This window comes from Monodelphis domestica, chromosome X, assembly GCF_027887165.1.
Source record: "Monodelphis domestica isolate mMonDom1 chromosome X, mMonDom1.pri, whole genome shotgun sequence".
NCBI classification, from domain to species: domain Eukaryota; kingdom Metazoa; phylum Chordata; class Mammalia; order Didelphimorphia; family Didelphidae; genus Monodelphis; species Monodelphis domestica.
The window spans coordinates 37436724-37450248 of NC_077235.1; the positions used below are offsets into that span (position 1 = coordinate 37436724).

At 36.5% G+C, this 13525-nt stretch overlaps 2 protein-coding genes across 2 annotated transcripts in view; both read right to left on the minus strand.

Annotated features, from left to right (window-relative positions):
• Nucleotides 1–12839, minus strand: part of FMR1NB (FMR1 neighbor) — a 67240-nt gene extending 54401 nt beyond the window's left edge. Inside the window, exon 1 of the mRNA XM_007507258.3 lies at nucleotides 8708–12839. Coding sequence (XP_007507320.2) covers nucleotides 8708–8795 — 88 coding nt within the window. The 5' untranslated portion in view covers nucleotides 8796–12839. The remainder of the gene's footprint in view (nucleotides 1–8707) is intronic.
• A 533-nt stretch (nucleotides 12840–13372) lies between these two features.
• FMR1 (fragile X messenger ribonucleoprotein 1) overlaps nucleotides 13373–13525 on the minus strand; it is a 62430-nt gene continuing 62277 nt past the window's right edge. Inside the window, exon 17 of the mRNA XM_007507255.3 lies at nucleotides 13373–13502. Coding sequence (XP_007507317.1) covers nucleotides 13497–13502 — 6 coding nt within the window. The 3' untranslated portion in view covers nucleotides 13373–13496. The remainder of the gene's footprint in view (nucleotides 13503–13525) is intronic.

Here is a 13525-nt window from a genome sequence, read left to right on the forward strand (position 1 = left end):
GGCATAAATTGTCAGGCATCGCCAATGAGCTGGTGGGTTTTGCTTAACTGTATTTTGTCATAACAGCGACTCCTACTGGAAGAGTGGTATTGGGAGAGGCCAGCATTAGTTGGGAAAGCAGTAATAAAAGGCTTCAAAGTATAAGACAGAAGTGCTCATGGGTAGAGGACCATTCAGTTAAAAAAGAACAAGTTTGAATTTCCAGAGGCCACAATGGAGGGTAGAGTAGAAGATAAAGCACGGCACAGGGGAAAGAACATATCCAGCTAGATAAGGATAAAAATTTGGGGAGGGCCCAGGAAAAAGGAATTTTCTTAGCAGTGACTGAATTAGTTCAATAATATATTTATTAAGTTGCCTATTTCTTTCTTTTTTTGGCAAACCCTTAATTTCTGCCTTAGAATCAACACTGTGTATTGGTTCTAAGACATTACAATCAATATCGGTTCTAAGACATTAGAATCAACACTGTGTATTGGTTCTAAGACATTACATTACAATCAATATCGGTTCTAAGACATTCCTAAGACATTAGTATCAATATCGGTTCTAAGACATTAGAATCAACACTGTGTATTGGTTCTAAGACATCAGTATCAACATTGGTTCTAAGACATTAGAATCAACACTGTGTATTGGTTCTAAGACATTAGTATCAACATCAGTTCTAAGACATTAGAATCAACACTGTGTATTGGTTCTAAGACATCAGTATCAACATTGGTTCTAAGACATTAGAATCAACACTGTGTATTGGTTCTAAGACATTAGTATCAACATCGGTTCTAAGACATTAGAATCAACACTGTGTATTGGTTCTAAGACATTAGTATCAATATCGGTTCTAAGACATTAGAATCAACACTGTGTATTGGTTCTAAGACATTAGTATCAATATCGGTTCTAAGACATTAGAATCAACACTGTGTATTGGTTCTAAGACATTAGTATCAATATTGGTTCTAAGATATTAGAATCAACACTGTGTATTGGTTCTAAGACATTAGTATCAATATCGGTTCTAAGACATTAGAATCAACATTGGTTCTAAGACATTAGAATCAACACTGTGTATTGGTTCTAAGACATTAGTATCAACATTGGTTCTAAGACATTAGAATCAACACTGTGTATTGGTTCTAAGAAATTAGTATCAATATTGGTTCTAAGACATTACAATCAACATTGGTTCTAAGACATTAGAATCAACACTGTGTATTGGTTCTAAGACATTAGTATCAACATTGGTTCTAAGACATTAGAATCAACACTGTGTATTGGTTCTAAGACATTACAATCAACATTGGTTCTAAGACATTAGAATCAACACTGTGTATTGGTTCTAAGACATCAGTATCAACATTGGTTCTAAGACATTAGAATCAACACTGTGTATTGGTTCTAAGACATTAGTATCAACATCGGTTCTAAGACATTAGAATCAACACTGTGTATTGGTTCTAAGACATTAGTATCAATATCGGTTCTAAGACATTAGAATCAACACTGTGTATTGGTTCTAAGACATTAGTATCAATATTGGTTCTAAGATATTAGAATCAACACTGTGTATTGGTTCTAAGACATTAGTATCAATATCGGTTCTAAGACATTAGAATCAACATTGGTTCTAAGACATTAGAATCAACACTGTGTATTGGTTCTAAGACATTAGTATCAACATTGGTTCTAAGACATTAGAATCAACACTGTGTATTGGTTCTAAGAAATTAGTATCAATATTGGTTCTAAGACATTACAATCAACATTGGTTCTAAGACATTAGAATCAACACTGTGTATTGGTTCTAAGACATTAGTATCAACATTGGTTATAAGACATTAGAATCAACACTGTGTATTGGTTCTAAGAAATTAGTATCAATATTGGTTCTAAGACATTACAATCAACATTGGTTCTAAGACATTAGAATCAACACTGTGTATTGGTTCTAAGACATTAGTATCAACATTGGTTCTAAGACATTAGAATCAACACTGTGTATTGGTTCTAAGAAATTAGTATCAATATTGGTTCTAAGACATTACAATCAACATTGGTTCTAAGACATTAGAATCAACACTGTGTATTGGTTCTAAGACATTAGTATCAATATCGGTTCTAAGACATTAGAATCAACACTGTGTATTGGTTCTAAGACATTAGTATCAATATTGGTTCTAAGACATTAGAATCAACACTGTGTATTGGTTCTAAGACATTAGTATCAACATCGGTTCTAAGACATTAGAATCAACACTGTGTATTGGTTCTAAGACATTAGTATCAATATTGGTTCTAAGATATTAGAATCAACACTGTGTATTGGTTCTAAGACATTAGTATCAATATTGGTTCTAAGACATTACAATCAACATTGGTTCTAAGACATTAGAATCAACACTGTGTATTGGTTCTAAGACATTAGTATCAACATCGGTTCTAAGACATTAGAATCAACACTGTGTATTGGTTCTAAGAAATTAGTACCAATATTGGTTCTAAGACATTACAATCAACATTGGTTCTAAGACATTAGAATCAACACTGTGTATTGGTTCTAAGACATTAGTATCAACATTGGTTCTAAGACATTAGAATCAACACTGTGTATTGGTTCTAAGAAATTAGTATCAATATTGGTTCTAAGACATTACAATCAACATTGGTTCTAAGACATTAGAATCAACACTGTGTATTGGTTCTAAGACATTAGTATCAACATTGGTTCTAAGACATTAGAATCAACACTGTGTATTGGTTCTAAGAAATTAGTATCAATATTGGTTCTAAGACATTACAATCAACATTGGTTCTAAGACATTAGAATCAATACTGTGTATTGGTTCTAAGACATTAGAATCAACATTGGTTCTAAGACATTAGAATCAACACTGTGTATTGGTTCTAAGACATTAGTATCAATATTGGTTCTAAGATATTAGAATCAACACTGTGTATTGGTTCTAAGACATTAGTATCAATATTGGTTCTAAGACATTACAATCAACATTGGTTCTAAGACATTAGAATCAATACTGTGTATTGGTTCTAAGACATTAGAATCAACATTGGTTCTAAGACATTAGAATCAACACTGTGTATTGGTTCTAAGACATTAGTATCAATATTGGTTCTAAGATATTAGAATCAACACTGTGTATTGGTTCTAAGACATTAGTATCAATATTGGTTCTAAGACATTACAATCAACATTGGTTCTAAGACATTAGAATGAACACTGTGTATTGGTTCTAAGACATTAGTATCAACATTGGTTCTAAGACATTACAATCAACACTGTGTATTGGTTCTAAGAAATTAGTATCAATATTGGTTCTAAGACATTACAATCAACATTGGTTCTAAGACATTAGAATCAACACTGTGTATTGCTTCTAAGACATTAGTATCAACATTGGTTCTAAGACATTAGAATCAACACTGTGTATTGGTTCTAAGAAATTAGTATCAATATTGGTTCTAAGACATTACAATCAACATTGGTTCTAAGACATTAGAATCAATACTGTGTATTGGTTCTAAGACATTAGAATCAACATTGGTTCTAAGACATTAGAATCAATACTGTGTATTGGTTCTAAGACATTAGTATCAATATTGGTTCTAAGATATTAGAATCAACACTGTGTATTGGTTCTAAGACAGAAGAGTAGTAAGGGCTGGGCAATGGGGGTTAAGGGACTTGACCAGGGTCGCACAGCCAGGAAGTTTCTGAGGCCATATTTGAACCCAGGGCCTCCCATCTATAGGCCTGACTCTCAATCCATTGAGCTGCCCAGCTGCCCCCAAGTTGCCTATTTCTTTTTTTTTTTTGCTCAAAAAAGTCTGTTTATGACAAACTGACATATACAATAAATATGAATTTTACTACAGTAACAGATTGAAATTATATAGTTCTTTGAAAGCTCCTTCCAAGTTCAGTTTTCACCCCCGCTTGAGTACACGGGAAATAAACCCATGGAACTGTCCGGCACCAAGCAGCTCTCAGGGACCTGGTCTGTCTGCACTGCGTGAGCCATCCATCCAATCACCATTACAAGGTTTATTTATGTGAAGCAGATATAGTAGCAATAAATGGATTTATTCAGTAGCTCTTCAGATTTAGATGCAGACAAAAAGCATTTGGGTGGAGGCTGCTTTGAGACCAAGTCCCCAGATTTCTCTTCCTTGCTAAGAATGCGGCCAAGTATCAGAATTTTCGACAAAAGTCATGGTTGGAGCACCATTGGTTAAAAAGTCCTTCATTTCAAGTATACAATTGGGGTCCAGAACTGCAAGAACTGAGAATTCTGCCCCGGGTCTGCACAGAAGCCACTGGGTTCTGGATCCCAAGACCATTTTCTGAGGCTATATTCCCAAGCTTTGTACATCTGCCTGATCGGCTTGGGCACAAGGCATAATTTGATGTCATGCAAGTCAATTCTAGCCAGCACTTCAGTGTCCTGCTAGAAAAAGACTGCCAGAGGCCGGGCTTTAATGCTATGGTATCGGCTACTTGTCTCTGAGAGTAAACGGCATACTCTCACCTCCTCCAAATGGACGATACTTTTGAAAGATGCTCTTTTCCTGAGGCAGCCACTTGAAAGTTGCAATGTAGCAAGAGTGTAATGCTAGGCCAACTTGCCTATGTCTTGAGAATTAGCTAGACATTAGTGACAACAAGGCCAAAAAGTCTGAATTAGAGGAGCAGAAGATAGGATTTTGCTGACTAGCAGACATGTACACTTAGATTAGAGCAGAGGGAAGGTCCACCATCATGGTGCCTAGAAAGGTCCTATGGTGAAATAAGGCAATGCCATAGGGCCGAGGCTAAAACAGCCATCTTACTCTTCCATCCTTTCGGTGCTGAGGTCAGACAAGGTAGCTGGTAACAGTGTCTACAGGGGCCAACCTAAGAAGCAGGCCCAGGGAGCACATAGCAAGAGCAGTCTCTTTAATCTCCTGTCCCTCATGACAATTGGCTCAAGGCAATTGGTGGTAACAGACGTAGTCCCAGGAGAGGAGACATTTCCTCTCTTGGGCACTTGCCTGAGTCTATATGATGACAGAGGACAGAACAGGAGTCATTATGCAGCTGTAAGAAGGCCTTTCATTTCAATGAGTGAAGTGGATTGCTTATGTACATACTCAAAGGTCTTGAGTATACTTATGTACATACTCTAAGATCTTGGGATCTTAGAATCATAAGACTGGGGATTTAAGTCAGGAAGTGACCTTAGATGTTTTCTAGCCCAATACCTTCATTGCAGCCCAAAGGGGTTAAGTTTCTTGCCTAAGGTGACATAGGTCTGGAATTCACACCCAAGGCCTCAGATAGCAAATGCACTGCTTTTATGGTTGTTACCTAAGGCTTCTCTTCTCCAAGATGCTAATGAACTTCCTGTTATAATAATATATAAAATATAATATAACTTCCTCGTACAACTTCCTGTTGGAATGAACTTCCAACCAGGGATGAATTTTTTTTACTTATTTAATTAATTTAGACTATTTTCCCATGGTTACATGATTCATGTTCTTTCCCTCCCCTCCCCTCCCCTCCTCCCCCCCTCCCGTAGCCAACGAGCAATTCCACTGAGTTTTACGTATGTCATTGATCAAGACCCATTTCCATATTATTGATATTTGCACTAGATCTTTAGAGTCTGCACAGGGGTAAAATTCTTAAGCTGGACTTGAAGCTATTAGGAATATTACCACAGCCCCTTTCTAGTTATATGACCCTTCACAAGTCACTTTACCTCTCTCACCTTCAGTTTCCTCCTCAGTAAAACAGGGATCATAACAGCAACTACCTCCCAGGGTTGTTTTCAAAATGAGATAATATGTAAAATGCTTTCCAAATCTTAAAACACTCTGTAACTGTCAGCTATTATTAGCTATCCCTATGCAAATGGAAGAGCCTGTTTTAACTTGGTGAAATCTTTTTGAGACAACTTGACAATCAATTCCCAAGGACCAACTGTGTTGGCTTTAGCACGCCTCCCTCTATATGTATTCAATCAGGTCCAGGCTCTTCTCCTAGCATCACCGTGAAGACATACAGATCACATATAACCCCCATTGAACAATGAGGAAGAGTTCAAATTTGGTAGTCCATTGACATCTACATTAGTGCTGTTCAAATCAAATAGAAACGGAGGGCCACTAAACCCAATACACAAGGATCCCTGCAGATGCCACACTGGCTTAAAAACCTACAAATTAATATTAGCTCACTTATATTGGGTGTATGTATACATATACATTTCTACATATACCTATAATCTACATAAATACACATATATGCATATATGATATGCCTAGGTTTGACATATACATATACGTGTATATATACATATATTTTATATACATAGATTTAGATATACATATACTTATATATTCACATATACATATATCTGTATAGATATATATTTTATATACACATATTTAAATATATTTATATATACACATATACTTATGTATATACATATATCTGTATAGATATATATATTTATATATACATATTTAAATATTTATACCTAGTTATATACACATATATTTTATAGACATGTTTAAATATATATTTCTATATACGTATACTTATATCTACACATATATATGTGTAGATATATATTTTGATAATATCTACACATTTTATACATTTAAATATATACATATATTTATATACATGTGTTCAAATATATATTTATATATGTATGTTTATATATACAGATATACATATTATAGATATACATTTTATATACATATATTTATATACATGTATTTAAATATATTTAATATATGTATATATTTAAGATACATATTTAAATACTTATATATACATATACTTGTGTATATACACACATATTTTATTTATACCTATTATATATACATAAACTTCGATATATGTATATATTTAGACACATATTTTAAAATATACATATATACTTCTGCATATATTATATATGCATATACTTATGTATACACATTTTACATATTATATGCATATATTTATATGTGTGTGTTTTGTGCATATTGTATGTATACATTAATATATATGAATATACATGTTTTATATATGCACTTATATGTGCATATTTGAATATACATTTATATGCCTGTCTATTATAAAAATCTAATTATATAAATATCTAGTTATTGTATATTTCTCAATTACAATTTAGTTTGGCCCACAACAGGTACAGGTATGGCATCTGTGATCTAGATCCTTTTAGAAAGATAAAGTTCTGTTCTATCACATTTCTAGTTGTTGTCCTTCTAGCTTCATCTACAAAGAAATGAAAATGAATGAAATTAAATGAATATAACTTAAATAAACATTTTTATTTATTTAACAATATTAATAATAGCATTGCTATTTATGACATTAATGCCAATACTATTATTAATGAATTTAAACGCCTTCAAGTTTGCCCTTCCACTGTACTTTAGTGCCTTGTGAAATGATAACTTGTCATTTTCTAATATCCTCCTTGATAGGGTCCTCAAATAACTTGCACTCTAAAGTGCCCTGGCTTTGGCTGACATGTTGCTCTCCTTGACAAGCACTTTCTGGCTGAGAGAGGCTCAGTTCTCAGCGATATCTCATCATGGTGATCTCTTGAAGGCTATGCGAACAAAAGAGGAGATTCAGCAGGTCCTACCAAGCTGGAATGACTTTAAATAATAATAGCTAGTTCTTATGTAGTGTTTTAAGGTTTGCAAAGGGCCTTACCTATACATATTACCTTATTTCATCCAGTCAAATAAAATCTCGGAAACAAACTGAGTCTACTTTCCAAAGGCGGCCTAAGAATTGAGAGGCCCATTGCCAACAAACAAGATTGTAATGGGAATTATTCTGCCATGGCAAAATAATAAACACAAATGATTTTTCCCCTCTTTAAAGGTTCTAATGTCAACAATACTCTGAAACCCAAACTCAAATCCCATGATCCCCACTCATATTCCAAAGGACTTTGGGGCAATAGGAGCAAGATTTGCTGTTCTAAAGTTGAGGGTCTCAGTTTCTTTTGGTCGCATTTTTAATCCCTGCTGATTAGTTTCTGGCCAAGCTCAGCCTGGGTTCGTTTGGGGACAGAATGGGCCTTGGGGTGAAGGAGCTTTAGATACTCAGTTGCAGGGGAAGGGAAAGCCAAATGGTGCAAGTCTTGGGGAAGACTTTAGACTATCCTCTTCAGTTACAGAGCTGGAGGAAATCCTTGGGCCAGTGTTGTTCGGGACCGCCCTCAGCCCTCTCTCTACCTCAACCTGCCCAGGGAAGGCTGCCTAAATCGTTTACTTAGCCATTGATCCTAATAGCAGAGTATGAGGCTAGGATTGGGAAGGCCTGGGTTCTGGTCTCCAATCGGAACCACTTCCCCCCTCCCAGACTTCTGCTTTAATTGGACCTTCGAGCTCCAAAGTGTGATGAAAATCTAAGTCAAAGCCTTGGCCATGAGAATCAGAGAAACTACTAAATTGTCTTAAGGTCTCCTCCTAGGGCGAAACTGCAGAGGCTCCAGGGGGCAGACCGAGGGAGAACAATTAGGAACCTGGAATCTGAACCACACTCCCATGGGCCCAAGGGCAAAAAGTCTGACCTCATCTACCGGTTTTGTCAATATCCTAGGGAGACTGGTGAGACGAGGCAGGGGAGGGGGGTACCAGCCCTTTGGCTGCCGGGCCCCGGGGAACTTACCTGGCCTAAGGCTGGTGCAGAGCGTCCAGAAGATACAACAGCCTACAAAATAGGTAAGTAAATGCATCTGGCCAACTTCACGCGGCATAGACTATCCGTGAAGCTCTATAATCCAGATGTGACTCGATGGGTCTGCCCTTCTCCCTAAGGAAGCCAACCGCTAAGGAGAAAGCGGGAGGCAGGGAGCCAGGCGCATAAGTGCCAAGCTCACTGGCCTCCTGAACCACAATGAAACTAGTTGCCTGGAGACTGGAATTCCACCAGCATCACCATTCCAAACCCTATTGAGAGGTCACAGAATTCTTTCCTCCCCCTTCGGCAGCCACTAAACTAGTCAATGACTTGGAAGAAGTTCCGGGATGGGGCGGTGTGCCCACCCCGCCCCCTAACCACTTCACACAAAACCAGATTCCTCCGCAGCAGGGGCTAGGGTCTATTCATCCCGGGTGGGATAATCCCTTAAGGGGAACAGGGATACTTGCTTATGGGCCCAATGGCTGCTTGACTTTTGGAAGAGTTCCACCATCAGAAGGATGATCTTATCCCCACCTCCTTATAGGTCCAATATTACCAGAATTCTCGTTCTGGTTAGGTTCTTAATGTGGGATTCATACATTTAGAATTCAAGATATACACACGTTTATCTACACGTATGTGTATATACACATGTACATAGGAATGAAATCTTTTAATACAAACTGATAACTGTATTTGAATGATCTCTTTGTAATCCCATCTTCAGCTATTTTAAGAATGATTCTGAAGTGGTCCAAGACCTAACAAAAGTCTGTAAATGCTATACAGTGCTGATGGGAAGACTTGGGTTCAAATGTTGTCTCAGACACTTGGTTAGTCCTGTGATTCTCATAAAGCCCCCACCTCTCATTTCTTCATTTTTAACAATTATTAGAAAGTATTCTGTTTTTGTAGACCCAGTACCTAGCAATGCCTCGCATCCTGCTCCTGGACTACTCTTAACACAGCAGTTGGCTTTAGCCCAAGACAAACAGGATTAGAATCAGATCTGTTCTGCATAGGGAAAAATGTACTTCAAAGAAACATGAAGATGCACATTTTGGTCAACTGGAAAGTGTTAAGTAGAAAAGAGCATTGGCTTTGGAGTCTAAAGTACTGGCTTTGAACCTAGATATCTGCCTTGTAGCCTGTCAGTTATGCCCTCTGGGCCTTGGTAGTTTCTTTTCTCCAAGATCTCTTTCCTCATCACTACATCTTGTGAATCCATGATCCTATGACTGCTTGAAAAGCACAAGACACCTACCTTTAAACAAAAACCAACTAGGGTGCTATTATTTGTCTCTAGGATAAAGGAGTTAGGAGAAACATGTGTAAGAGGCTATGGGAGTGACCTTCAAATTTAAACTTTGGGGCTTAGTGAACAACTTTTTGTTCCTCAAGTTTTACTAACTAGAGAGTAACATGGAGGCTCTTTTATTTTAGAGAGATGTAGCATTAACAAATTGCTAGTGGCAAGGGCTCTTTCTCCTGTTCCTGGCTGGCACTGGGCAGAAAACATCTCTGATGACCCAACTTGAAACTCAGGGAAAAATTATTCTAAGAATAATGGAATGAATTTCAACTCTACCAGTCACTAGCTTTGTTAATACCAAACAAGTTACTACCTCCTGGCATTGAACAGTATTCTTCTACTGTACAATGAGGGCTGAGCTGGATCAATGATAAATACCGCCTTTGAAGCTATGATTCTAGATCATTAATGCTCCAAATCAAGAAGTGGTTATTTAAAAAAAAGAGAAAAATACAGGGGAGGGATGAGGAGGAAAAAACCTTTTACTTTTCTGAAGATAATCAAGGTGGGCTATCCTCAAAGCCAGTCGATTCTAAAGGGTGGCACAAAATGTTATAAGTGCTCAGATGATATGAACTGTATGACTGGCTCAGAACAAGACGTTGCTTGATTCATAAACAAATGAGTATTCTGTAGAAATCTTAAAATATCTGTGGTGCCCAGCAATAAACTAGAACTATACCTATAGCTGCATGTATTGTAAAGGTAAAAACACATAGACCTAGCCCCATGTCATTGCCTATATAAGAGCAGTACTAATGACTAGATAGGACACAATGGAAAAGAAAACTATTGCACCATCCCACAGTACACTTTTAATCTAAAAAGAGATTTATATGGCCTTACAATTAGTTTCATCTCTCTTCAAACAGTTTATGCACATAGAATTACAGATTCGGTCAAGTTCTCCAGAGAACATTTAGTCCACCTCCTTTATTTATTTTACAGGTGAGGAAACTGAGCCAAGAAAGGTAAAGAGGAGTAATTAGAATAAGGTCTTGGGCTTCAGAAGACATTTTTCACTGTGCTACATTTGATGCTGAAGAAAATCAAAGCACTTTTCACGTTAGGCTAAGAAAATAAATACTAAAGTAAATCTATCATTACAACAAACAAATCGACCAAATGTAATGGGGTTTTGAACAATCAAATTTTTTATATTAGCCACACCTTGACTTCACTCCATTATTACAGATTACTGGAATTGCCTCAATTGTTTCATCAATAATTTCAATGGTCTTGACTAATCTGTAAAACTATTTTCATCAGCATATTCAAGAAGCTTCTTGCATGAAAGATTCTTATAATATCACTAGAAATACAAAGTGATCAGGGGCAATATTTTAACTCCCTTCTCATTAATTCATAGTGTGAAAAAAGCATAGATATAAACATAAATTTTAAAAATAAGTCTATATCTCTTCTCACCAAGTTTTACTCTAAGTTGCCAAAGGTCTCAAGGTGACAGGACTCAGTGGTAGTATTAGGAGAGCACAAGCTTTGTTAGGGCCTACACCAAAGTCAGAAGAGGCTCTGAACTTGGCTTGACAGAAGGCTATATATTTGCCATTTGTGGTTCACCATGAGAAACTGGATGAGAACCATTTACTGCACGTACAATAAACCACCACGTGTGTTCAGAAGGCTTAGGAATTATTGAATTGAATACCATGAACATATAAACAATAAATGGATTAATAACCCATTTGAGACTTTAGTGGAAACGATTTAATTTTGCTGCTCTTACAAATACCACAGGGGAAGACCCATTTATTTTAATTTGAACCCATACCCACACTATTATCTAGTACAGTGCCTCGTACATAAAATGTACAAAAATATTTGTTGATTTGATCTTTTTGGTTGTTCTAACTTGGTGAAAAACAGCCTCTTCCCTTTATATAATTATAAAAAACTGAAGTTTAGGGAACTTTAGAGTCCAACTTATAGATGAAGAAAAAAAAGAGCGAGATGGGACTTATGAGGTCACACAGTGATAGAGACCTGCCCTTATGGCTCCCAGAGCAATGGTCTTTCAAATCATCAGGATGCCTGTGTTTAGAGATTATTCTAAATCCCACTCAGATTGTAAACTCACAGGCTAGGCCACTATTTCTTAAAGTACAGTATACTGTCTCCAGGAGGCACTTAATTATATTAACAGATAAGTCATGAAGGCTTCTGATTGTTTTTTGAAAACAAGGAAGCTATGAAAGAAATTCCATTCACTTAATGCATCTATCAAAAGAAAAAATAGAAAATCAGGAATAAAGGTCCTAGAACGAAAAGTGGGATTTAAGACTTTGATTCTAATGTATTGAGAAAATTGGCAGTATACCAGACTTCTTCTAAAATGATTTCTAACCCCTGGTTGAGAATTCATAGCTTTTGTGTGGAATAAGCATCTAAATATTAAAAGGGATGTAAGAGATACATAACTAATATGCAGTTATCAGAAAAATTGCCCAAGATTTGTTCTATTGTTTCTGGGCACTTCTTTTCTTCTTTCCTCCCAATTAACAACAAGCAAAAGTTGATATCCTTAATAAAACTATACAGTATGAAACTTAGCAGCTTCCAGTTATATTAGAGCTTAATATCTTTAACCACTCAAGTAATAAAAATGAAGAATTTTAGTGCTACTCTCTAACTTTTTTTTAACACTTACCTTCCATCTTAGAATCAATACTGTGTTTTGGTTCCAAGGCAGAAGAATGGTAAGGGCTAGGCAATGGGGGTGAAGTGACTTGCCCAGCATCACACAGCTAGGAAGTATCTAATGTCATATTTGAACCCAAGACCTCCTGGCTCTGGGCCTGGCTCTCAATCCACTGAGACACCCAGCTGCCCCCTCTTCATCCTTTAAAATAGAAGGGGGCACACAAGCTGCCACTATCTTCATGGTACTTTTAAGATCCTAAAATTTTTTCCTACTAAACATATCTCCCTTAGACTTGTGTTGTGCTATATTTGAAAATAGGCATCTGAAAAAGATGTAAGATACTTGAAAGGATATATATAACCACAGTCAGACCCTTTTCCCCTGTGCTAGTAGTGACAATAGATATATTCATGACATCCACTCACTAAAGATCCTTGGGTCTCCAATGACATCTTTTTTGTTTTTATTTCTAAATTTCATTTTTCCCCAATTACATATAAAAAGTTTCCAACATTTTCCAAAGAATAGTCTCAAATTCTTTCCCTCTCCATCCTCCCAAACCCCCCCTCCTCTGAGATGGCAAGCAATCTCATATAGATTTTACTTATGCAATTGTCCCATAATAATCCTTCTGTGCATGGAAGCTCAAATTTTAAAAAATTAACAAAGTAAAGTTTTCTTTGGTCTGGATTCAGCTTCTATCAGTTCTTTTTCTCTGGAAGCAGATGGCATTTTTTATCATGAGTCCTTCCAACGACATATCTTGGGAGATCCGGTTAAGAGTGGGAGAGATCTGTACTCTATAACTATGAGACAAAAATTAGAGCAA